The sequence below is a fragment of the Lissotriton helveticus genome, chromosome 8, assembly GCF_964261635.1.
Source record: "Lissotriton helveticus chromosome 8, aLisHel1.1, whole genome shotgun sequence".
NCBI lineage: Eukaryota > Metazoa > Chordata > Amphibia > Caudata > Salamandridae > Lissotriton > Lissotriton helveticus.
The window spans coordinates 1308247400-1308273275 of record NC_136069.1 but is presented as its reverse complement, the minus strand read 5'-3'; the positions used below and the strand labels follow the sequence as shown (position 1 = coordinate 1308273275).

Here is a 25876-nt window from a genome sequence, read left to right as displayed (position 1 = left end):
CAGGAAGATATCGTCTATATAACGACGCCAGACCGCTATGCCTGAGCAGAATGGGTTCTCATCCGTCAGGACCGTCCCGGTCTCCAGGGCGTCCATAAACAGGATAGCCAGGTGAGGAGCAAAAATAGCCCCCATTGAGGTGCCCTTGATTTGCTGGTAAAATGTATTGTCAAAAACAAAAAAGTTCCTAGACAGGCAGAGCTCGAGTAATTGCAGGATAAACAGTGTGGGTACTCTGTGGGGTCGTGGGCGAGTGTCCAGGGTTTTTTGGATCACCAGGAGAGCCGCTGTTTGGGGGATATTTGTGTAGAGCGACTCTACATCCATGGTGCAGAGTATGTTAACCTCCGGATCATAGGGATAGTGCTCCACCAAGTTTATCATCTCCATGCTGTCGCGTACGTAGCAGGAGGTAGATGGCACAAACTCTTTGATAAAAAAATTCACGTACGCACCCAATGGTTCCAATATCGAACCACAGGCAGAAACTATCGGTCTGCCTGGGGGGGTATCAATACTTTTATGAACCTTCGGGAGAGTATATATCACAGGGAGGCGTGGACTTTTGACATTAAGAAATGCATGTTCCTTTTTGCTCAAATACCCTTCGACTAGAGCAGCGGTAGTGAGCTTGAGTATGGTCTCTTGGATCTCTTTAGTTGGATTCTTTGATAATCTTTGGTAATGTTCTGTATTACCGAGTTGGCGATTTATTTCATTTTTGTAGGAATCGATGTCCTGGAGGACAATCCCCCCACCCTTGTCAGCACTCTTTATTATGAGTGAGGGGTTGGTTTTAAGTGTGCTTATGGCATCTTTCTCACATCTTGGAATGTTGTAGGGGATGTATAGTTTTTTCTTTTCAAGGTCGCAGAGATCTTTTTGGACTAATTTCTCGAAGGTGATGATTTCAGATGGAATCATACCTGCGGTTGGGAGGAAGGTTGAGGGGGGACTGAATGGGGTAATAGAATTGAGAGGTGTAGATGGGTGCAATTGGAAAAAAGCTTTCAGGCGAATCAGTCTGAAAAATCTGAGTAATTCGGTCTGAAGCTCCATGAAGTTAGGTCTGATAGTGGGCACGAAGGATAGGCCTTTTTTCAACAGTTCAACTTCGGGCTCTTGTAGCGTGTGTCTTGATAGGTTAAAGATGGGTATTAGCTCAGAGGATATATGTGACGGGGGCGTTGGAGCTATGGCAGCGGTGGTTTTTACCATTGATATAAATTGTTCCGTGTTTTTCGATCGCCAGGAGGGTTGAACCATCTTTGGGGTTTCTTTACCCTTCCCCTTTGGGGTGTGCCTGGTTGACCTCTGGATAAAAAATTGGACTGGGCACCACCACCTCCTCGTCTAGAGTTGCTACCTCCTTCACCAGGATCTGAGGTGTCAGAGGATTCCTCTGAAGTATCTGAGAAGCCAACAATGTTCTGTCATTTGTTATACCTCCCCCATGGTCTATTGTTGGGGTTAAAATGTGGCCTGTTAGTGTAGAAATCCTTATTCAGGTATGGATAGGTATTTTCTATATTGTAGTTTTTTATGTCCTTCTTGATTTTATTGGATTTCTTGTTTTGTTCAATGCAATGGAAATCTGCCACTGTTTTCTCTACTTGTTCAAGTAATTTTTTACAGTCTGACGTTGGGTCTGAGTCATTGATTTGTTTCAATAAATCACTTATTTCAATTTCTAGTGATTTTAGTGTTTCTGTTGCTATATCGATTCCCAATGCCAGCCAATGCCTAGAGCATGTAGTCCCAATGTAACTAAAGTTTGAGACGTATTTGGGATTATCGGTAAAAATGCCCGGAATGTTGCGGACTTGTAAGCCAACCGGTATAACCTCAGATTTTAAATAATCCGTCAGCATTAATATCATAAGTTGTAGCCTGACCTGCTTCTTTCTAAGTTTTTCCAGTTGCTCGGGTAAGGTGGAGTTAGTTGCTGTCGAGACATCTGGTGTTTCTGACAGTAATGAGGGAAGGGAGCACAGATGTTTGATGTAATCTACAGTATAGAGTGGGGCATGGTCTGACATCTCCTTGATGTTCTAGAAAAGGATAGGGAAAAGTAAAGGTACTGTGGCACTAGGGAGGCCACCCTCGTGGAACGAGGTTTTTTGGTTTGCAAGAAACCCCTGCAATCCTGTGATTGCGCTCTGATTATCTAAAAGGACAAGGGGGAACCCAGCGGGTAGCTATGGACCATGGGTATCAGTTAAGTTTTAAAGAAACAAAGGTCCTAAGCATATATAAAATATTAGACAGATCTTATATAGACCACAATAGGCTACTATATATTTCTAATCCTTGTCCAGCCGGACAGGGGATTTTTAATAGCTCAGATTAATAGAATCACATGTCAATATACATTTGTACAACGACAATTCATTGTAGTAAAGCACAGTCCTGTGCAGTACCGGGGAAAAAGAATGGAGGGTAGAAGAGAGAAAAGGGTGTTTCAGGCAAAAGAAAGGAGCAGACAGGGTACTGTCTAGAGTCAAAGACATTTTTACAGTAATGTTAAGTGCACCTTGCCTTCCTCAGCACAAGCACAGAGGATAGAGCATTTATCTGTAGTCACGATCTTAACACTCTTAAACACTGAATTTAGTCCAAACGCGTAAGCACACGCACATCACTGTGATTCCGAGGACAATGTATGTGTTACTTCAAATGTTTACGAAATTTGTTCTTAACACATGATGTTCACGATCACAAGCACAGCTCACTCACTGCGATTCCGAAATACAGAATGTTGCAGATGGTAAAAGCTGACCGTTCTCCTTAGTCATCAAACTGACAACTCTCCAATTTCTCTCTATTCCTTGTTTTCTCCCCAACAGGCCTAACTAATTTTTACCCCAGGCAAACCATTTATTAAGTCCTGAAGATGATCCCTTTAGATTTCGAGCACGGGATCGAAACGTCGACTCCTTTTTAGTAGACATACAGTGATTTAATGTATATTTGTATTTATATGTACTACTCTAGGTGATACTGTAAAAATTTCTTTGACTCTAGACAGTACCCTGTCTGCTCCTTTCTTTTGCCTGAAACACCCTTTTCTCTCTTCTACCCTCCATTCTTTTTCCCCGGTACTGCACAGGACTGTGCTTTACTACAATGAATTGTCGTTGTACAAATGTATATTGACATGTGATTCTATTCATCTGAGCTATTAAAAATCCCCTGTCCGGCTGGACAAGGATTAGAAATATATAGTAGCCTATTGTGGTCTATATAAGATCTGTCTAATATTTTGTATATGCTTAGGACCTTTGTTTCTTTAAAACCTCACTGATAGGGGTTCATGTTTTTGCAGAGATCAGCTGTGATCTGCTTCATGTTGTGTCTCTGTTTAAGTGTTGCCTGTGCTGTGTTATTAAAGAAAGTCTGTTTTCTTTAAATGCGTGTACTCTTGTGAGGATATCTGGAGGGGCTTCTCTACACTGCCCTCTCAGATTTATTGTATGCATGTGGTCCAGATGTATCGGTGAGTCATTCAGCTGATTTCATATCTGGTGTAACAGTTTTTGAACATAGGCTTGGCTATTGGTGACTTATGTGCCTCATGGTAGTCCCCTGATCCTTATATTATTTAATCTGGACCTGTTTTTGAGGTCCTCCTGATCAAGACCCAGGTTAGCGTACTGCTGTTCCAGGATAAGGATGTCACCCTACCTCATGAAGCTCTTCGGATTCCTCTTCCAAAAAGTGTTCAAGGTCATTGAGATTGGAACCAATCCATTATATCTTGCTGTGGATCTTTAAGATAGTCTTTGAGATCACTATGGCTTGTTCCCTTATTTCTCGTATAAACTGTTGCAGGAATTCTTCAGAGATATTGATTTCTTTATGAGTTGTAGATACCAGGATTTCACAAAGTTTGCCTGGTGGGCATCTCTGCTTTAGAGCTTCTATAGATAACAAGCATTTGCAATGCAATAGGTCTCGCATTAGGAAAGTTTGAGCTATTGGTCTTGTAAATGACAAATTTTTTATTTATGTGTTGGTTTTAAAAATAGCAAAACTAATAGCTTTGTCAATTACAATGCGAATACTTTTAACTTTTGCACATTTGTAATGCAACATGTTTTGTATTTACGTGACTTAGATGTATTGCTATTACAAATAACAATGGCTTTTAATTTTTTTAAATAATTAATACATAAATAAAAGTTATTGTAATTTATAATGGCAATAGCTTAAACTTTTGTAAATAACTTTTGTGAAGATTATGTTCAGAGTATTTTATTGTGACAAAAATCCAAGAACAGAAGTTAAATATTAACATCTTTTTGTGACATTTGTAATAAAGCTTGAAACATTGAGAGGACATATTTGAACCAGTTGTTGTTGAATGGTTGCACAGATTGATGCTGTGGTGGCGCTGAGTGATGTTGTGGTGGCGACGAGTGATGCTGTGGCGTTCAGTGATGCTGTGGTAGCGCATAGTGATGTTGTGGTGCCCCTGAGTGATGCTGTGGTGGTGCGATAGATAGATAGAGTGAGGGCGATAGATAGATAGAGGGAGGGCGATAGATAGAGTGAGGGTGATAGATAGATAAATAGCGTGAGGGCGATAGATAGATAGACAGAGTGAGGGCAATCGATAGATAGAGTGATGGCGATAGATAGATAGAGTGAGGGCGATAGATAGAGTGAGGGCGATAGATAGATAGATAGATAGATAGAGTGAGGCCGATAGATAGATATATAGATTGATAGATAGATAGATAGATAGATAGATAGATAGATAGATAGATAGATAGATAGATAGATAGATAGATAGATAGATAGATAGATAGATAGATAGAGAGTGAGGGCAATAGATAGATAGAGTGAGGGCGATAGATAGATAGATAGACAGATAGATAGATAGATAGATAGATAGATAGATAGATAGATAGATAGATAGATAGATAGATAGATAGATAGATAGATAGATAGATAGATAGATAGATAGATAGATAGATAGATAGATAGAGTAAGGGCGATAGATAGATAGAGTGAGGGCGATAGATAGATAGAGTGAGGGCGATAGATAGATAGATAGATAGATAGATAGATAGATAGATAGATAGATAGATAGATAGATAGATAGATAAATAGATAAATAGATAGACAGACAGATAGATAGATAGATAGATAGATAGATAGATAGATAGATAGATAGATAGATAGATAGATAGATAGATAGATAGATAGATAGATAGATAGATAGATAGATAGATAGAAAGATAGAAAGATAGATAGATAGAGTGAGGGCGACAGATAGATAGATAGAGTGAGGGCGATAGATAGAGTGAGGGTGATAGATAGAGTGAGGGCGATAGATGGATAGATTGATAGATAAATAGAGAGTGAGGGCGATAGATAGATAGATAGATAGAGTGAGGCCGATAGATAGATAGATTGATAGATAGATAGAGAGTGAGGGCGATAGATAGATAGATAGATAGATAGATAGATAGATAGATAGATAGATAGATAGATAGATAGATAGATAGATAGATAGATAGATAGAGTGAGGGCGATAGATAGAGTGAGGGCAATAGATACATACTTTTAACTTTTGCAAATGTGACACCTATAGCATTTGTAATGCAACATGTTTTGTATTTACGTGACTTAGATGTATTGCTATTACAAATAACAATGGCTTTTAATTTTTTTAAATAATTAATACATAAATAAAAGTTATTGTAATTTATAATGGCTATAGCTTAAACTTTTGTAAATAACTTTTGTGAAGATTATGTTCAGTGTATTTTATTGTGACGAAAATCCAAGAACAGAAGTGAAATATTAAAATCTTTTTGTGACATTTGTAATAAAGCTTGAAACATTGAGAGAACATATTTGAACCAGTTGTTGTTGAATGGTTGCACAGATTGATGCTGTGATGGCGCTGAGTGATGTTGTGGTGGCGACAAGTGATGCAGTGGCGTTAAGTGATGCTGTGGTAGCGCATAGTGATGTTGTGGTGCCCCTGACTGATGCTGTGGTGGTGCGATAGATAGATAGAGAGAGGGCGATAGATAGATAGAGGGAGGGCGATAGATAGAGTGAGGGCGATAGATAGATAAATAGCGTGAGGGCGATAGATAGATAGACAGAGTGAGGGCGATCGATAGATAGATAGAGTGATGGCGATAGATAGATAGAGTGAGGGCGATAGATAGATAGAGTGAGGGCGATAGATAGAGTGAGGGCGATAGATAGATAGATAGATAGAGTGAGGCCGATAGATAGATATATAGATTGATAGATAGATAGATAGATAGAGAGTGAGGGCAATAGATAGATAGAGTAGGGGCGATAGATAGATAGATAGATAGATAGATAGATAGATAGATAGATAGATAGATAGATAGATAGATAGATAGATAGATAGATAGATAGATAGATAGATAGATAGATAGATAGATAGATAGAGTGAGGGCGATAGATAGAGTGAGGGCGATAGATAGATAGATAGAGTGAGGGCGATAGATAGAGTGAGGGCAATAGATAGATAGATAGAGTAAGGGCGATAGATAGAGTGAGGGCGATAGATAGATAGATGCATGGGCGTCCTCAGGGGAGGGCATGGGGGTGCACTTGCCCCCCCCTGGATCGCCGGTGCCATTCCTTTTGGTCCGTAATGTTCAAGATTACAGCAGGTTGTTCCCCTGCGAGAAGCCCCAGGAGTTTAAATGATCTCTCACTTGGGGCCTCTCGCACTTGTCTTTGAACTCTAGAGGCTGCAGCAGCCCCTCCCCGACCTCGAGCAGACTGTGGACAGGCCCATTGTCATTCTGTCTGCTGCTAATCATCACATAAAGAATGACAATGGGCCGTCTGCATTAAACGTGCCTTGAAGGCGAGCGATGAAGTTAACATTTTGCCCCCCCCTGGAAGGCGAGTGATGAAGTTAAAATGTTGCCCCCCCTGGAAACATTTCTGCGGACGCCCATGGATAGATGTGTGTGGTTGTGTGTGTGTGGTTGTGTGTGTGTGGTTGTGTGTGTGGTTGTGTGTGGTTGTATGTGTGTGTGGTTGTGTGTGGTTGTGTGTGGTTGTGTGTGTGGTTGTGTGTGTAGTTGTGTGTGTAGTTGGGTGTGTGGTTGTGTGTGTAGTTGGGTGTGTTTGGGTGTGGTTGTGTGTGTGTATGGTTGTGTGTGTGTGTGTGTGTGTGGCTGTGTGTGTGGTTGTGTGTGTGTGGTTGTGTGTGTGGTGTTGTGTGTGTAGTTGTGTGTGTGGGTGTGTGTGGGTGTGTGTGGGTGTGTGTGGCTGTGTGTGGTTATAACATTCGCAAATGTGACACCTATAGCATTTGTAACATCCTACTGATCCATGCTCTTAGCAGTATACATACAAGCTGGACACCGAATACCTTGTACACAGAATTCATTAAATAGGCCTCAAAAACTGATAACGGATATTTTAGAAACAGAAATAAGTATCCATGAATGTGGGGAAACAAAAGGGGCGAAAATATTTGCCTGCAATTGAGACACTGTAATTTAAAATAAGTAGGGTGTATGAATATTGAGGTGGAGCAGTGTACAAAAAGGGTACAGAGTGCAGCAAAACAGTGGGTGGAGTTTGTATGGAAAAAAAAGACATCTGGGGCACGGTGGGGATGCTGAGGAAGGTCCAGTCGTGGAGATGTGACTGAGTGATGGTTGTGCTGCATAGGGAGTGAAAAGGGGTGCGGTGTGTAGAGCGAACGATGGGGAGCAGTGCACGGGCACCGGTTGAAGCTGAGCAGAGGAAAGGCAGCGCTGGGAGGGGGGCTGGGCAACCATGCCAGCATTCCGATTCACGAGCAGATGGTCCTGTTTATGACCTGAGGAGCGCGTGAAGTGGCTGCTGGCAAATGGAATCGAAGCGGCCGCGGTCGCTTTGATGTTCTTGTCTTGGCTTGCTTTGTGGGAGGGGTAGGGGTGCGAATTCCTGTGCACGCGCCTGGCTCACATGAACTGTATGCAATCCGCAGTGGGTAGACTTTTGAAAGCAGCTTACTAGAATCTTGGTGAAAACAATGCTTACGCATTGCTTCAGCGAGACCTAAAAAGCAATGCTGGTCAAACCCCTTGCCCTGGGCTGCCTTTTCTAATAAAATATTATGTGATCTGTAACCCACTGCTCCACACTTGTATATTTCTTTTAGAAACCCTCATGCCAGCCCGCATTTACGAGATTGTTAAATAGAAGCTTTGTTTTGTTAGCATGGGATCAGGGCTCACCGTTTGTCATTGCATTTGTCTGGGTCCCAGGAGATCTCGAAGTGTGCCTCTGCTGCAATGCGTCAAATCCCATAGTTTGCCATTTTCTCCAGCCCATTTTCAGTTTCACAAAGCTCAGCCATCCAAGGGCCCACTTTGGAAGTCGTCAGAGGGCCGTGAGCCAAATCGGCTGCCACAGGTACCCTAATGTAACCTTCCCTGATCTCTGTCACAGTCTCCTGCACCTCTTCTCGGACTGTCTTGGGGGTCTACTCCAAACCTGGAAACTGTCTGTATGGAGCCCATGAGGCCTCCGGCACAGGTTCCTGCCCAGAAGGACATGGCCAAGCCCTGCTGGTTCTGTATAGATGCTCGGCCTGCTCGCACCCTCCAGAGGCCCAAAATGTTGGCCCTCCACAGCTCCAGCCTGTCACGCTGGGCGAGGAAAATATGTTCTTCAGCAGCAATCACCGACCGAGCCTGATGCTTCCTGCACTCCAGTCATGACCAAGGCCCAGATATAATTGTTTTAAATTATGGAGCGCATTGCATCAAGTAAAGTTGCTGTGCTGCATTGTGTGAACAGGAGGTTGGGGAAGAGTTCTGTATCTATTAAGATGCGACGTTGTTCAACTCTCTCTATGCACTGGCACATTTTTTGGCTACCATGCATCAAATGCAGACACCCTTACTCCATAGCACAAGCGTGTCTGCGCTGTTGTAAGCATAGTTTTTAAGCAATTAGCCCCTATCAGTACATAAATGATGCTTGAAGACGTTTCCCACTTTGTATATTTGTTGTAGAAGGCAGAACTCAGGCAAAGAGGGAAAAACAAAATGAAATGAAAGGATTTCTTCTTATTATGCCTGCCTCAATGAGGTAAAGGACTTTGTTGCAAATCTCTGTCTGCAATTCTCTGTAGATAGGAGTTTGCGTCAAAACCCGTGGGTGGTTGGATGGGAATGCTCATGCACCACCCATGGAACGCCCCTGTGACGCAAAGTAAAGAAAGACAGCGCATGGCCCATACTGCTTTGTGTTATTTTTGGTACAATCCAAATGCAAATGGCGATTTATGCTGGATTCTACATCCCACCACCACACTTTGCGTTAAAAAAGTAATGCAAACCGGATGCAAAGTATGTGTAAATCTGGGACCCAGTGGTTATGAGAATTTTTTCAGCAGGCTATTGGTGGCTGTTCTGGGCTGTAAAAGCAGGGATGGAGCGGAGCTGACCGTCCAAGCGTCAACTCAATTCCCCTGCTGGCCACGCCTCCAGAACAAATCATTTTGTATTTAAATACACATCCAGTTCCAGTACAAGTCATCTTAAAAGTTATTAATTGTTGTTTATAATATCTAATAACGGTGATAATTAAAACCAATATAAATCACCCCAACTAAAAGTACACTACCCTATCCCACTTACAATAATCAAATTTGCACAGCAATAGTGCCTCCCTCTCTGTCCCTTTGGCAGAGAACCTGTGATCACAAGACCGGAACTGATGTCCACTATTTTAAAGATAGGTACCTAAAGCGGTCTACAAAATTGGAGCAACCTTTTAAATCTGCACAAGTGTTTACATGCAGAGTGTGATTTTAGTAAGGTCCGGCTCTGTGGCAGAATTTCGACATTATAGATGGCCAATAATGGGGACTTGGCCAGCAAATATGTGGGCAGAAGGGGATTAAGCAGAATATCTTTCTGAGGGCAAACAGCATAAAATCATTTTTTTATCTGCAGTATTTGAATTTGGCGGGAATATTGATCTCATTGCGCTAAGCAGACTGGTGTTCATTGTATTTTAACTCTCTGATGGTAATAATGGACAGTTTATTTTAGCATGTCAGCAGTAAATTGTGCAATGCTTGAAATTACCACACATCAAACCCAATCATTTATTTTTCATTGCTGCTAGCGCTAGCTAGCTAGTGCAATATATAGCAATCAAAAACAAGTTCATAGACAGCTGACACAAACCTGTTTATGTGATAAGTCAAATAACGCTGACATTCAAATACTGTCAAAATAAAACCGGCTGCTTCCTCAATGCAAAACTTTTCCCAGCTGCTCCTCCCACATGGTGGGAAAACTCCACACAACAAGATCAGCTGGGGGAGAAATTCTGGAGGATAGGGAAGTACAAAGGCTCTCCAAGATGTGGAACAGCATGGAGAACAAGACAAGGAGGCGAAAGAACATGGGGGTAGTAGCATCCTCCCCAGCCCGGGAACATTCAAATGTAATACTCAGCACACGGAACTCTGTAAAACACGTCTTTATACTTCAACAGACAACCACGCACCACTCGCATTTCGTCATATCTTTTACAATGACACCTTAACCCCTCCCATCAGATTCAGTAATATTTGTTTAGACTCCACCCCTCCACCGAGAACCGAAAGGTTGCTAGTTCTCATAATCTCAACACATTACATCTCCCCCTTTGTTAAAGAAAAAGTACAGACAGCATTAGCATGATAGTTCCTCAATGAGTTGTCAAGGCGCTCGCACTGGTTGGCCAGATCGGGTGGTATGAGGTCGTTGCGGGACACCTTGATCAGACACTGATGGCATCGGCTCAGATGCTTGATCTGGACAGCCAGACGGGGTCGCCTCGCTAGTGATATCAGGAGCTGACGAACATTGAGGTAGGTGTTTAAAGTGTGATGGACTTTCCGGGACGATGCGCTGTCACCATCTGTCCCTTGCACGTCCCAGCCCTCAAAGGGTCGACATCATACCGAGTGTCCATTTTTCACCTCCTTTTTTGTTTGATGAGTACCTAGCCCCCTGTTCCGAAGACTGTTTCCTAAGCTTGTCGACGATGATCAGCATATGTTTTCAGCTTGCACTTTCGGGAAGTGTCTGTGACATGAACCTCATCGGCATTCATCGATCGGTCCTATGTCCATTGTGGTGGTTTGGTTCTGATAGCTCTCCCAAATAGCAAGGTGACAGGACCATCACCAGTTTTGGAGTGAGGAGTTGATCGATAGGCACAAAGGACTTGCCACATGGCTTGGTTAGGATCGATTCCCTCTATCGATGCTCTCTGAATTACCTTCTTGAAGGTGCCCATTAATCGTTCAACACCATTGGCTTGGGGCCAGAGAGGTGTACTCGTTTGATGCTTGACATTGAGTTGAACAAGAAACTCCTTGAATTCTTTGCTATTGAAAGGTGAGTCATTGTCAGATTTACGAATAGCATGGATGCCCCACACTGAAAAGATGTTTTCAAGCTGTTCTATGACTTTGTCATGGGTTGTCGATGAAAACTCGTCCACCAAAGGAAACCGTAAATATTCATCAATGACTACCATTTCCTAGAGACCCCAAGAAATCAACTGCAACTGGCTCCTATGCATGCACAGGAACATAAGACATTGTCAATAGATGCTGTGTCACCCTGGGGTATAAACAGTTACAAAGGTGGCACGTTTTCAGCTCTTTCTCAACTTGTTCATTTAAGCGAGGGAACCACACTTTGGGGCATATTTACAAGCCCCTTTTGCTACCGGAGCATCACTTTTTTTGACACTCCGGTTGCACACAGTGCAAGCCCATATCTACAAGTTCATGCAAAGCAACCCTGCGTGGTTTCTCATGGCCTTGTAGATAAGGTATAAGGCCACGTCGAACCAGTTGCTGCATTGCCTTACATTGTGGCAGGGAGGCATGCCATGGGTGTCTCTGTGAGTGTTCCCACCCAACATCCATGGATTATGACACTGCCCCAGATTTAAAACAGCGTGAATCTGGGGCAGCACCAAAAACATATGCCTCCCTAGAGCAGTCATAACGAGGAGAAATGATTACATTCTCCTTGTTCTTTCCTCTTTCCATGTGTGCTGCATTCTGTAGTACACATAGAACAAGGAAACCGCCTCTTGTGATTTTTTTTGTACAGGAAGTTGCCCCTTCCTGCACAAAAACAATCATACCAACAACACAGACATCCTTGTACCATGATGCAAGGGTGCCTGCATTCGGCACACAGCTGTAATTTTTACACCAGCTGAAAGAACAGGAATGATTATGGTGTAAATACAGTGCATTTCTGTCCTTTCAAATTGGTGTAGGGCAGCACGGAAAAATTACTTGCGGCACTGCCCTATGCCAATTCTTTTTAACTATCCCCCTCTGTCTCTTATGGCTCTTTTGGTGGCTGCAATGCCAGGATGTCCTTCATGGGCCAGTTCAATGATTTGTTGTCTCTGGCTCACAGGTATGACGGTTCTCAAGCCTCTCAGCATGATACCTTCTCAAGTGATGAATAGCTCATCTAGTACATTTTTGAATTTTTGACAATTAACTTCTTCAGCAAAGGGTCAAACACTTTTCTTCCAGGATTGTGTTGTAATGATGTATTTGAAGAGGAGCATCTCTTTAACAGCATTCGTAGCAGCAATAATTTGTTAAATGGATAGAGTTTCTGGTATGCTGGACCTCCCAATGAAGTTTAGGTAATCTTCAGCCGCTTTGGACGTAGAACTGTGGCAATGTAGTGGCACTCGTAAAAAGTAGTCAGCTGTGTTTTGATCTTTCCCTGGCTTGTGTACATTCACATACTCGTACTTTTGCAATTGCAACCTCCACCTCTCAATACGAGGGGGCATCTTGGATTTCGAATTTCCGAAGATAGTGAGGAACGCATGTTGGTCTGTGATATTAGTGAAACAGTTCCTATATAAAAACACATGAAAATGTATGCGGGCCCACACTAAGGCCAGACACTCCTTTTCTGGCTGAGAGTAGGCACATTCTGTTTCAGACAGGCTTCTACTGGCATAGGCTACAATGTGTCTCTGGGTATTCAGATGGCCATTGTATTGAGCAAGGATTGCCCCCGGCCCAACCGGGCTCATATCTACTGTGATCTCAGTATGTAACTTGGGGTCAAAGTAGGCCTTTTCAGTTGCATTCTCAATCGCATTTTTTATGTCTTTGAAACTTTGGTCACCTTCAGGAGACCACAGGAATGGGACATTTTGCTTTGTTAAGTCTCTCAACAGGGTTCTCACTGTAGCAAAGTCATGAATGTATCTTGAGCAATAACTAGCCATACCAAAGAAGGATGGGAGCATGGCCACATCTTGTGGGGGGCAACAAGTTGACAATGCTTGCACTTTATCAGGGTCAGGAGTGATTCTCCCATCTGAGAATATGTGCCCAAAGAATTTGAGTTTATTTTTGTGACACTCACAATTTGCCATATTCAAAGTGACACCTGCATCAGCATGTATTTGGCACACTTGTGTAAGGGCCTTGCCATGCTTCTTTGGTGTTGTCTCAAATACCAGTATGTCGTCACTGTAATTGAAAGCACGTGTGATAGGTAGAATTGCTCTGTGGATTACATCCTAAAATATCTCCGCAGCCAAAGATATTAAAAAACTCAACTGTTTGTATCTGAACAAACCAACATGAGTTGAAGAAGTAGGAATGTACCTACAGTTCTCTTCCAGCTCGACTTGATGGCATCCTTTATTTAGGTCAAGACGGGAGAAGGCTTTGGATCTGTTCGGCTGCATGACCATGTCCGCAAAGTGGGGACCAGGATGTCTTTCCCTGTCAATTGCTTTACTGGCTTGGCGCATGTCAACGCAAATGTGCACTGCACCTCCACTGTTGATTTTTGGCACAACAACTATTGGTGAAACCCGCTGGTAGGAGAAGCTGTTAAAATTCTTCACTGGCATGGTATTAATCGATGCACCACTGTCTATAATTAAGGTTATGGGGCAACCGTTCACCTTTAATGTAATTTTAGGACAGTGTCCAAATTAAACTTTCGCTCCATTTGGTGCTTCTCATTTGACTATTGAGCTTTTTTGCAAGTAGCTAATCCTACATGTGCACGTTCTTCTTTAGTGGACATCATCAACGCACATCAATCTTGTTTACTGGATCTGGATAATGACATTGAAGAACCTTTGTATGATGGATTTAACAACTATCAACTTTGTTTTGCATCCACTTTTCGGAACTGATGTTGCCATTTGGCCTTGTGGGTATAGGGAGAATCCTTTTGGAACCTTTTAACGCCCATTTTCTCTTCTCACTGTGACACATTTAGTTTCTCTTTCACTTTGCAAACCGTTACAAAGTGGTTTTCTTTCCCACAGCCCTTGCCTGTCTGTCCCATGGCTGGACATTTACCTTCAAGGGCAAATGAAAACCCACATTGGAAGCATAACTTTTCTTCCTCTGAAGATGTGGCCTTGAGAGCATTTGTTCTGTGTTCATGCTTACTCTTCATGATAAGTACTGATTAACTTCTCGCTGTTCCTGCTTCCATATCAGCAGCTTGTCAAATGGCTTGTTTCTCTGCCCTTGCAGCCATTAGTATTTTCTCTAAACTGAGTATCTCTCTCAGCATGCGTCTTCTGATAGAGTAGTAAAGACAGCCATTGATTACTCTGACGCATGACTTCTTCATCATTGAAATCAGAGGACTTACAGTGTTTGGTAAGTGCGTCAACTCTCTCAACAAACTCATCCATCGTTTCACCAGCTTGTTGTCATGCTTGGTTGAAGATTTTCCTTTAATAATTGATATTAGGCGTCAGACTGAACTTCGCTCCCAATGCTTCTTTTATCTTTTGGCACATTATAGCATCAGTTTGTGAAAATGTCTTTAGCACTTCTTTCACTTCATCACTTGCAAGGTTTTATATTGTCTTTTTCTTCTAGCGTGTCTAGGAAGTCATTGAATGTTTCGATACATGCAACACATCTAGTACCAATAGTTTGTTTCTTTGCTGCATCAAACGGCGGTCGTGGCTTCAGGAATGTAGGCGCATTGTACTTTGTGCTTTCTTACACTGCCATTTAGAGTAGGTGCTGATCAGACAGCTTTCTTCACACACAGCAGGACTGGCAACCTCTTCACACAACACCCCGTTGTTTGGGCCTGGTCGTTTCACCCGACTTTGAGGTTGTATGGTGCTTTAATCGCTTATGCTGGTAAGTACATATCTTTTTCGTACCTAGTTGTCTCTGAATTTGCATTTGCATTGTATGGATGATGGTTCTGTGTTACAGTGCAGCCCAGTATCTCTTCTTTCAGCGTTTTCAAATGTGCTCATCTGCAGGGCCTCCGACTCATTCAATGTCTGTGTATAGGTTGAAGTGGAGCTCCGACTTTAGATACGCCAACCGCAGCTTGCGTTGCATCAATTTGAGGTCCATGTGGCACACACTAGCAGTTTGCAGTCCTGTTGCAAACTCTCAAGTAGAGCAGTTTTGATTCTTTGGGGCACGGATCCCCCACTCATCATCAGATGTAGCGTCCTCTCCAGCACAGGAGCATGCAAATGAAATACCCCACCCACAGAGCTTTGCAATACACGTCTTTATTACTGAACATACAACACACTGTATGCATTGTGTCATAACTTTTATAACCACACTTTAACACCTATCAGCAGATTACGTAATTCCTGTTCAGAATCCACCCAGAACTGCAAGGGTCCTAGCACTCATAATCTCAAGACACTGCAGGGGTATGGTGGAACCCAAACTGTAACACAAGGATTTTTATTGTATTTTAATAAAGCAGTCATAGGGTGATAGGCGACAAACAGAGCCCCACCCCCCCCCCCAGTTATAAACAACAAAAAAACTCAATGTGAGTGGCATGCCTAGCGGCCAACATCCTGTGATACTGCGTAAATCACTCATCCTCCCCATGCCTGGAAAAAACGGTACGTCTGGTTCTCAAGTAAAGCGCTCTTATGCCCTTAGGCCAAGTTCACGCTCTATAAAACTGCAAAAACAGCCAAGGAATAAGACTTTGAGGTTGCAGCCCCTCCTCCCCCTCCCTTTCGGAAGCGAACTTCCCAGAACACCGAAAAGAACATTAGGGAAGAATGTCAGGACAAAAACAGGTATGTATGCGGGCAGAAAGGGAGCGGAGAAGCAACTTCGCCAGGCGGAGCATTCACGGCAGGAAGATTGCTGTGGTCTGAAGCGTGGGCCGGTGGCTGCCGCCTGAAGCGTGCGTCGGTGACCTGAAGCGTGCGTCGGTGGCGTTCACGCGGACACCGTTTCCATTTTTAATGCCACTAATTACTGTTCAAGCTAAATATTGCTCTAAAATTGAGGATCCTGCTACTATTTTACCAATACACACGCTAAAATGACGAAGAACTTTTTTTGGGGGCTGTCAATTAAAAATAACGTCCTTGTCTCGTAATTTTCTTTTCACTTTCAGCACTTGTCTGTGCTAGGTGTGATGGTATTTTACGGGTTGGTAACATTGGGAGGGAGGGGTGAGGGGGGGTGAGCAGACACCAGACCAATTGAAAGTGTGCAAAAGGCCGCTTTTATTGAAACAGGTGCATATTTACAACAATACCAACCTGGCAACCGCCTCACAAAACTAGTCCTCACTAAATAAGATGTTACCTTACAACCCCAAACGTCAGGCCCGCCCCTAACACGTCAAAAACCCCGCCCCCACCCAGCACAACATAATTACAATTCAAACAATATCAAAACCTGATAATCATTTAAATATCATCCCAACCCACCGCAAAACATCACATTGCAAAACTTACCACAACTTACATTACCCAAAACCTTGTAACCACCCCACGAAACAACTATTTAAACTTTTCCAGCCATAGCCCAACTTTAGCAAAAACCCAACAAGCTTCATGTCCCTGCTGACCAAGAACGCCCAATTTCCGCACGGCACCTGTTCCAAGCGACAATGAACAACATGTTTTGTTACCCCATATCCACCTGTTTCGACAAAAGAACCTAAAATTATGGAAGATAAAACAAATAAATAATGGAAATAAATAAATAAATAAATAAATAAAAGACCCGGGGAAAATAAGAGAAAGACCTAACTGAGAATAGGGAGGGAGGGAGGGAAAATTTTCAATTTAACTAATGAGCTCCCGGCCACCAGGTCATTCAACCTAAAATGGTGGCCGGGAGGAGGGGCCAGAGGGGTATATAGCTGGGCTCCCCCAGTAGGAACCGAGGGAGCCCAAAACCAGCCCAAAACCAGCCCAAGGCTGGCGCCTTGATGCAACCCCCCCCACTAGCCCCTCCCAATCAGCCCGGGGGTGGGGACCTCCCTACGGTCGGCTGCCCCCCCCCAAGCCCCCCTTGGGAGGGAGTGGTGAGGGGGGGTGAGCAGACACCAGACCAATTGAAAGTGTGCAAAAGGCCGCTTTTATTGAAACAGGTGCATATTTACAACAATACCAACCTGGCAACCGCCTCACAAAACTAGTCCTCACTAAATAAGATGTTACCTTACAACCCCAAACGTCAGGCCCGCCCCTAACACGTCACAAACCCCGCCCCCACCCAGCGCAACATAATTACAATTCAAACAATATCAAAACCTGATAATCATTTAAATATCATCCCAACCCACCGCAAAACATCACATTGCAAAACTTACCCACCAACAACTTACATTACCCAAAACCTTGTAACCACCCCACGAAACAACTATTTAAACTTTTCCAGCCATAGCCCAACTTTAGCAAAAACCCAACAAGCTTCATGTCCCTGCTGACCAAGAACGCCCAATTTCCGCCACCCAGAAAAGAGGGGGGAAGGAATTACCCTCCTCTCTTTCTGCCCCCCAAAACCGACCAACCAAGGAACCAGAACCTTAACCCAAGAAATTTTGAATCTTCAAACACCTGGAGAGCACCTCTCGCAATTCCAAGAGATATAAATCCATCCCTATACGAGATAAGTGAACACCATCGCCGCGAAAGAATTCCACATTGTCATAACGGATGTCCTTATGTGACACCCGCCCAAAACCCAGATCTCTACAAAAACGGGAAACCTCCAGATTCAACTTCCTTCGCGCCTTATCAACCGCCCTAGGCTTGATCGCACCCCTCCAGGTTCTTCTAGGGACCAATTCTGTCCATAAAACATGGCAACCCGCCCATTGTTGACGAATAAGAGAAAGATCCTTCTTCATCGCTCTCAATAAAACCACTCCTTTCACCCCACAAAGGTCATTCTCCCCAAGGTGTAAGAGCAACACGTCAGGACAAACACCTCCCACCAACCAAGAATTCAAGGCCGGGATAAGCTCCCTCCAGATCATACCTCCCTTCCCCTTCCATACAACATTAAAAAGACGAGAATTAAAACCAAGTGTGGAACCAAAATAGCTTCTTATAGCTTGATCTTCCGCTCGCCTAATGAAGGAATGTCCCACTATCCAGATCGTCATGACAGTAGAACGGGGGCCGGCCACTGAACCTGAAAAAGAAAAGCAGCATCAAACTCAAGAAAAACTATCATCCGCAGGCGCCATAACAGGATCAGTACGCACATAGCGCCTAAAACAGTTGGAGGACCAACGCCCTAAAGACATAATGTCCTGCTGCGACCAACCCCTGTTATGAGCTTCTGTAGCTGCCCCAATCCTGAAAGAATGCGTACCATACTGTGTCTCATCCAAGCCCATGAAGCGCAGCGCTTTACGCAAAACCATGCACAGTTGGTACTCCGTCACCCTGGAGCCATCCCCATGTCGAAAAACAGGGCCCTCAAAAGCGGCCCCCGAACAGTCCCGCAAACGCCTGGCCCACCTCAAAGGACACGTCTCAGAAGGGGAAGAAGCTTCAAGCCAGATGCCCCTCCCTTTGCTGTGTTGATCAGTTTTTGCCCGGGCCAACCAAACGTGCAACCCCGCTTCCAAAAATCGAACATTCTCCCACCCCACCCCAAAAGTAACTTTCGACCCCAGTAACTCAGAAACTCTGAAAGCACCAAAAAACATCCAAACCATAAGAGTAGAAAACAGACAAACCTCAAACTCATTCAGACAAACCGAGGGCAAAACCTGCAAAACTCGGGCTAACGTCTGCCAAGACACAGGTCGGCGAACCATATGTTCCCTACCCCTCTCCCTAGACCAACCTTCTAGCATGCGCTTACCCACCTCCCCTGCCGAAGGAGAATAGCCCCACAGCAATTTTCCCATGAACGCAATACCAGCCAATTTTCCAGCAATCGTCACACGTGTCAGCCCCCTGTCTATCAAGTGAAGAATGAACTGTACCACATCTTCAGATCGTCTCCAGCCCGGAGCGCGCCAGCCGGCCCCAGATTCTAAAAACTCTTTCCAGGCCAATTCATACGCTGTCCTAGTGGAAACTGCAAGCGAACCTACCACCAGCTGCAAAACCCTGTCTCGCCTACAGTCCACAGATGTTCCGGCATGCGGGTCGGCGTCCTGTCCGCCTCCGAGGCTAGCCCATGGAATCTCTCCCACTGTGAACGAGACAAAGCATCCGCAATGTCATTGTCCACCCCAGGAATGTGTAAGGCCTTAAAACTGATGTCATACGTCAAGCACCCCAACACAAAGACTCGCAAGAGCTTCAAGATGTGAGCATCCTTGGCCGACTGCCGATTGATAATGTCCACCACAGCCTTATTATCAATTCGAAACAGCACTTTTTTGTGAGAAAGCTCCTGACCCCACAAAGTCAACGCCACCACCACAGGGAAAAGCTCCAGGAAGGCAATACTCCTGCCTCCGTTCCTCCACGCAGCAGGCCACTGTTCAGCGCACCATCTGCCCTGCCAGTAAAGACCGAAACCATCACTGCCTGCCGCATCTGAAAAAATTTGGACGTCCCAGATCAAATTCTCTTCTCTGTATAGAGGAATGCCATTGAAAGAGTGTAAAAAGGCTACCCACATCCGCAGATCCTCCTTAACACCTGCTGACAGGCGAACGTGATGGTGAGGTAAAAACTGACCAGACAGAGCTCTACCCAAACGCCTGCAAAAAGTTCTACCTGCCCTGACCACCCTACAAGCAAAGTTAAGATGGCCCAGCAGCACCTGAACTTCCTTCACTGTCACCTTTGCCTTGTTCAACATAACGTGTAAGAGGTCCAACATCTTTTCTTTTTTATCCACTGGTAAACGTGCCTCCATAACATTAGAATCAATCTCGATCCCCAAAAAAGACATGGTCGCGCAGGGGCCCATTGTCTTTTCCGGTGCCAATGGCACACCTAAAAATTCCATCAGAGTTTGGAATGTTCGCAAAGCATTCTGGCATGCTGAGGAATTGGGAGCGCCAACAAAAAAGAAATCATCCAGGTAGTGAGTCACAAGCTGATGTCCTGATGTGTCGGTGAAAAACCATTGGAGAAATGTGCTAAAGGTCTCAAATAACGCACAGGATATGGAACAACCCATTGGTAGAGCCTTATCCACATACCACTTCCCCTGAAATTGAATCCCCAAAAGATCCCAATCCCCAGGATGCACAGGCAATAAACGGAATGCCGATTTGATGTCACATTTTGCCATCGCCGCACCAGTGCCGGCAGATACAACCAGGGCCATTGCCACATCCACTGAAGAATAAGACACTGAAGCAGCCTCACCATCAATGAAATCGTTAACTGATGAGCCCTCCGGCCATGACAAATGTTGAATCAAACGAAATTGCCCAGGCTCTTTCTTAGGCACCACACCAATTGGGGAGACAATAAGATTTTCCAAGGGCCAATCACCAAAAGGACCCGCCATCCTCCCCTCCCGCACTTCCTTATCCAATTTGTCTTGCACCACCTCTGGATGTTCATTGGCCGACAATAGATTCTTTGACCACCGCCGCAACCGCGGCCCTGTATAACCAAGACGAAAACCTTCCTGAAAACCCTCCAACAATAACTTAGCAGCCTCGACATTCCCGTAGCCCCTCAGAGCCACAGCCAAGTGAAAAGGATTAACTGGCGTATGAGCCTTTGGGCCCAGTTCCAGAAGTGTTCTTCCCCCCCCTGTAAGGTTGAGGCTGCTGTGCAGGGGCAGGGGCATTGGCTGTCTGTTGTGACCACTGTCTTCCCCCTGTAACCCGAGGCCCCCAACACTTGGACAGTGGGTGCGGTTTACCACATTGGGAGCATTCGTGTCGAAATTTGCAATACTCTCTTGGGCAATATCCTCTGTTAAAATCCCAACATGTCCCATTGGCAGATTGGACTGACGCAGCTGCACCCACCCCTCCCCGAGTGGGCCTACCCTGAAAGGGCCGTGAAGGTAATGGATACCCACTAGCTGTGAAAATTGTCTTACCACCTGCCGATGCTCCCATAGTGTGTTGCCACAAGTCATTATCCAACTCCCCCCATTTCGCTTCAGGATCCCAAGCCATCCGAGCCCGGAATTCCTCATCGTACTGTGACCAGGCATAACCACTTCCAGTAATCTGCGCTTTCCTGATCACATCCATATACTTAAAAAGTGCCACACAGCGCTCAGGGAATTTCTCACAATACACACTAGCGTATATAAGAAATGCCGCTGTCCAGTTTTCTATGGTCAAAGGAACCTTTGGGCGCTTGGCCAACTCATACTCTTCCTCCTTAGACCCCTCCTTAGACCTAACCTCCCTATGTAAAAGCTTCAATAATTCAACGTACTCCCCTTTCCAAATCCTTTCCTTAGTAGACAGCATTAAATGAGCGCCCAAAGGTTTTGTGACGCCCATGTAAGGCAATTTCTTTATTTTAAGCTCCTTGCTGTGTGGGGGGTCCTTACCTACCTCCATGGGCTCCGTAACAGTCCCGGAATCCACCTTAGAACCCACCCCCCCGTCACTCGTACCCACTCCTTGATCCTTAACATAACGACCCTTGTGGAGCTTAAGATCCACACCCTCTGAAGGAGGATCCCCCCCCGTTCCCACAGAAACCATCAATGGCTTGTCCCGCGGCCCAGCAAGCTCACCTGGATTCAATAAAGGCAGTTGGGCCGGCCTCTCTCTCCATGCCATCTGTTCAACATCAACGCCTGACCGAGGAACCCTCACCGCGGGGCCGCTCTCTCGAGTTGGTCTGGAAACTGTAGCTCTCGGACGCACCACCACCGGTGCCTGTAAAACATCATCAGAAGCGTGAAAAAGCCCCCCCCTTGCACCCTCAGCACGTATCTCACCCTCCTCAGGGCTCTCCTCATCATAATCTAAAACCAAAGATTCCTCCAACCGAGGAGGATCTAACACCTTTGCCGGGCTTCTGAAACCAACCCGGGCCTTACCAGCCCGTACTGACATTGTAGGCGGGGGAGCCGACTGGACCCGTCTGTACTCCCCCAAACGTTGACCAGATTTGTACAGCTTAACCAACGATGAATCCCTTTGTTGATGAGAAGAAACATGTGGGGCCAGCGAGGACGCGCCGGTCCTGCTTCTGCCAACCCCGCCGATATCCAGAGAACCTGACAATGGGGCCAGCGAGGACGCGCCGGGTCCGCTTCTGCCGACCCCGCCGATACCTGTAGAAAGAGAAGTTGGGGCCAGCGAGGACGCGCCTGACCTGCTTCTGCCGACCGCGCCGAGATCCTGAAAGGAAAACGTTGGGGCCAACGAGGTCGCACCTGACCTGCTTACGTTGACCGCGCCGGGGTCCCTCGCCGGTATGGGGTATGCCGCGCCAGGCTCCACCCTCCCTACTCCTCGGTGCAAATGGGCCGCACTCCACCCTACCAAGTCTGCCTCTCCACGTCGCTCCCTGACCTGCAAAGAAAAAGGCTGAACTGATGTGCCGGGACCCTTACTACCAGAACGGCCAAAGCTATCAACACCACTAGCCATACAAAAACCAGAATCCTGAAACTGCACCCGACCAACCTCCCTAGAAACAGACCCCCTAGCTTGAACCGATAAGCCCCTCCGAGGAGGGGAAGGCTCCACCACCTCATCTCCACTACTCCAGTCCAGCAACCCCTGAACAATCTTGGACGCAGGGCCCGATGCCAGTCCACCCTGCCCTTTCTGCTGGGTATCAGCGCGGGGCTGCTCCATCCTCCCAAGCGATCTGCCCCCAACAGGCAAACCCGGAAAACTCAAAGTGCCCCCAAAACCACTCAGCATATCAGTGCCCTGGATGGGTGTAGCCCTGCCCGCATCACGAACCCCCTCTGCCCAGGAAGGAAAAACATCTAGGCCCTCCCAAGATCTAACACCCACCTGCCTATCGCCACTCTCCTGCAGAGGAAAAGTAACAGCACCACCCTCAAAAGGCTCAATGAACTCCTTGCCAGACCCAGAAACATCCTGTGGGTCACCCAACATAACACGGCCAGACTGCTGACCCAGCAAACCTGCCCCTGACCCTCTTTCCAACTGCGCCCACTCCCCCTCCCCCACAGAACCACTAAGAACTGACAGTACCTCTCCCCGGGTAGAGACAGGGGGGGAAAACAACAGGGGGCTAAAAGGCACAAAAACCTCCCCAGCCCCTGAATGTGCAGGCTGCACAGTAGGCTGAAGCTCAACGTCATCAAACAATTGTGGCCCATAAGCGCAAGCTGGAGTAGAAACTCGGGTATCAATAGGCCCCTTACGAGCAGCCAACAAATCCGCCCCCTGACGCACACCAAGTGCCCCCAAAACCGAGGGTTGACCAGAGGCGCCGGCCGGCGCTGCCGCCGGTAAACAAACTCCAACTTGCATGCGCGGCGCAATAGATTCGAAATGCGCATGAGCGCCAACCGCCGGTGTCGCGGCCGCCGCGTCCTCAGCCTGACAGGCAGAGGTAGAAGCAGAACGCTTTCTACCTCCCCGCTTGACGGCCCGCTTGCCCCTGGCAGCAGGGACCGAAAGCGAGCGCTGCAGCGGCACCATAGACACCAAGGGAGCCGACGCCTCACCTTCCCCCAACCCCGCCTCGCGCATCAGAACCGCTTCCCCCTCCGCAAGCGACACACTACCAGGGGCCGCTCTCCTAGAGCGCGGGCGGCCCCTTTCACTTACCGCTTCCCTGCGCGACTTTTTCGGCGAAGCACACGCCGCCACCACCGCCGCAACACGCGCCGAGGCCTGTCGCCGAGGACGCGACGTCCCCGCCACGTCCCCCAGAACCAGGTCCAGGCGTCCCGCTTCGCTCAAGAGGCGGATCGCTTCTAAAACGCGATAATCCTCACCAGACATGACGATATGTTAATACCACACAACAATAAAATTTTCAATTTAACTAATGAGCTCCCGGCCACCAGGTCATTCAACCTAAAATGGTGGCCGGGAGGAGGGGCCAGAGGGGTATATAGCTGGGCTCCCCCAGTAGGAACCGAGGGAGCCCAAAACCAGCCCAAAACCAGCCCAAGGCTGGCGCCCTGATGCAACCCCCCCCCACTAGCCCCTCCCAATCAGCCCGGGGGTGGGGACCTCGCTACGGTTGGCTGCCCCCCCCCAAGCCCCCCTTAGGGACGCCCTTTCTCACTAACCTCCGTCGACCGTGTTTGCGCGCAGACAGCGGGGCCCCCGGACGGTGGCTGCTGGAATGCGCAGGCCGCTTCTCTCCACGCGGTCCCTGACAGTGCAGCCAAGGAGCGCGCGCGGTGCCTGGCTCCCAGCCCCGGGGTGCGCTGGCGCGCGGGGCCTACACGCAGCTGCTTTGTGTGAGCTCAGTGGCCTGGCACACCGCGGGTGTTCGGCTTTACTGCGGCACGGCTTCTGGCTGTGCTGTAAAATGTCGAGCATCTGGCTTTGCCAGCTGGGGGAGTGCTACGTCAGAAGAGCTCCCTCATGGCGCTACACACAGAAGATACAGAGAGCCTGGTGCTGGGTTTCCTGGCGGGCTTTCCGTCTGCTAGTGCGGGGCAATGACTGAGGACGACGTGGAAAACTTGAAATTCTTGTGTTTTGCTCTGTCTGCCCTAGGAGAAACCTCTTTGGAAGAACTATTTGACATGCGATGGCCAGATATCGGTCAGAGCTGGCGACTTTGAAGCTGGAGAACCAGGTTCGAGTCTCCGCGTCGGCTCAACTTCATGTGATTCTGGGCAAATCACATAATCTTCCCGTGCCTACCAAAAATGAATGTGTCTGTGTAATGTAACTGGTGCTCATGTAAAGCGCTCCAATACCTTTGGGTCGAGATCGTGCTATAAAAAAAACGCAAACAAAAATGTCAATGAGATGCCATTAAGGTGTGGCCTAGCGTCCTGAACTGCTGACCTTGGAACTGCCGAACAGATTTCGAGTCTCCTCATGTGCTCAACATCCTGTGATTCTGGGCACAGTGACATAGCAAAGGGGCGGTGCGGCACGACTCTGGGGGCAGTGGCTTTTGTAATGTACTAGGTTCACCCCCAAATGAGGACACTGCACACAGGAGTCGTTTCTATAACTCGGGTTTATTTCAGTGAAGTAATTGTATCCACGAGAGCGCCGAACGTCTAACTCCTACTCGCTCCGGTTACTTCTCGCACTTTCCAGCCCTCGTGCATGCTCCGCCCTCACCCGACACCTGCGCACTCCGTCCCGCTCTCGCTCCAGCGTGCCACGCCATCACGCGGGCGCTAGGAGCTAGAGCGCAACACCACATATCTCCTCTTTTTCCAATAACAATATAACAGCAGTAAGTCCCATAGTTCAATAGTTCTCTACTTCAAAGTCCTTAAATCGAGCAGGCCTGACCACCACTCTCCCAGCACGTGTGCGTCTTACCGGTGTGGAGTCTTTCACAAATGTTCTCACGTGCAGGGCTCATCACCATTCCTTGAGTCTCAGCTTCATTCCTGGTGGGAGTGGTTTGTCTGGTTGTCAGAGATCTTTCTCCACTCGCTTTCTCACTCTCTTCTCCCTCAGCTAGCATATATCCTTCCTCTTGACTCTCTCCACTTGCGGTC

The 25876-nt window shown here is 46.4% G+C and overlaps 1 protein-coding gene across 1 annotated transcript; it reads right to left on the bottom strand.

Annotated features, from left to right (window-relative positions):
• Positions 1-1433: 1433 nt before the first annotated feature.
• Positions 1434-24447, bottom strand: LOC144773887 (uncharacterized). Its single transcript, XM_078658962.1, has 4 exons — positions 24000-24447; positions 21974-22760; positions 19164-19495; positions 1434-2051 (listed from the first exon to the last, which is right to left on the bottom strand). Exons 1-4 carry the CDS (start codon positions 24174-24176, stop codon positions 1434-1436), a joined length of 1914 nt encoding a protein of 637 aa, XP_078515088.1. The 5' UTR covers positions 24177-24447.
• Positions 24448-25876: the final 1429 nt, after the last annotated feature.

Excerpts from the sequence above, each read along its gene's own strand:
- LOC144773887 (XM_078658962.1), bottom strand. The coding sequence starts at position 24,176 with ATGTCTGGTGAGGATTATCGCGTTTTAGAAGCGATCCGCCTCTTGAGC. Across the intron at positions 22,761-23,999 it reads AAAAGTCGCGCAGGGAAGCG|GTCAGGGAGCGACGTGGAGA; the intron begins GTAAGTGAAAGG and ends TTTTCTTTGCAG. Across the intron at positions 19,496-21,973 it reads ACTGCCTTTATTGAATCCAG|TGGGAGAGATTCCATGGGCT; the intron begins GTGAGCTTGCTG and ends TCTCGTTCACAG.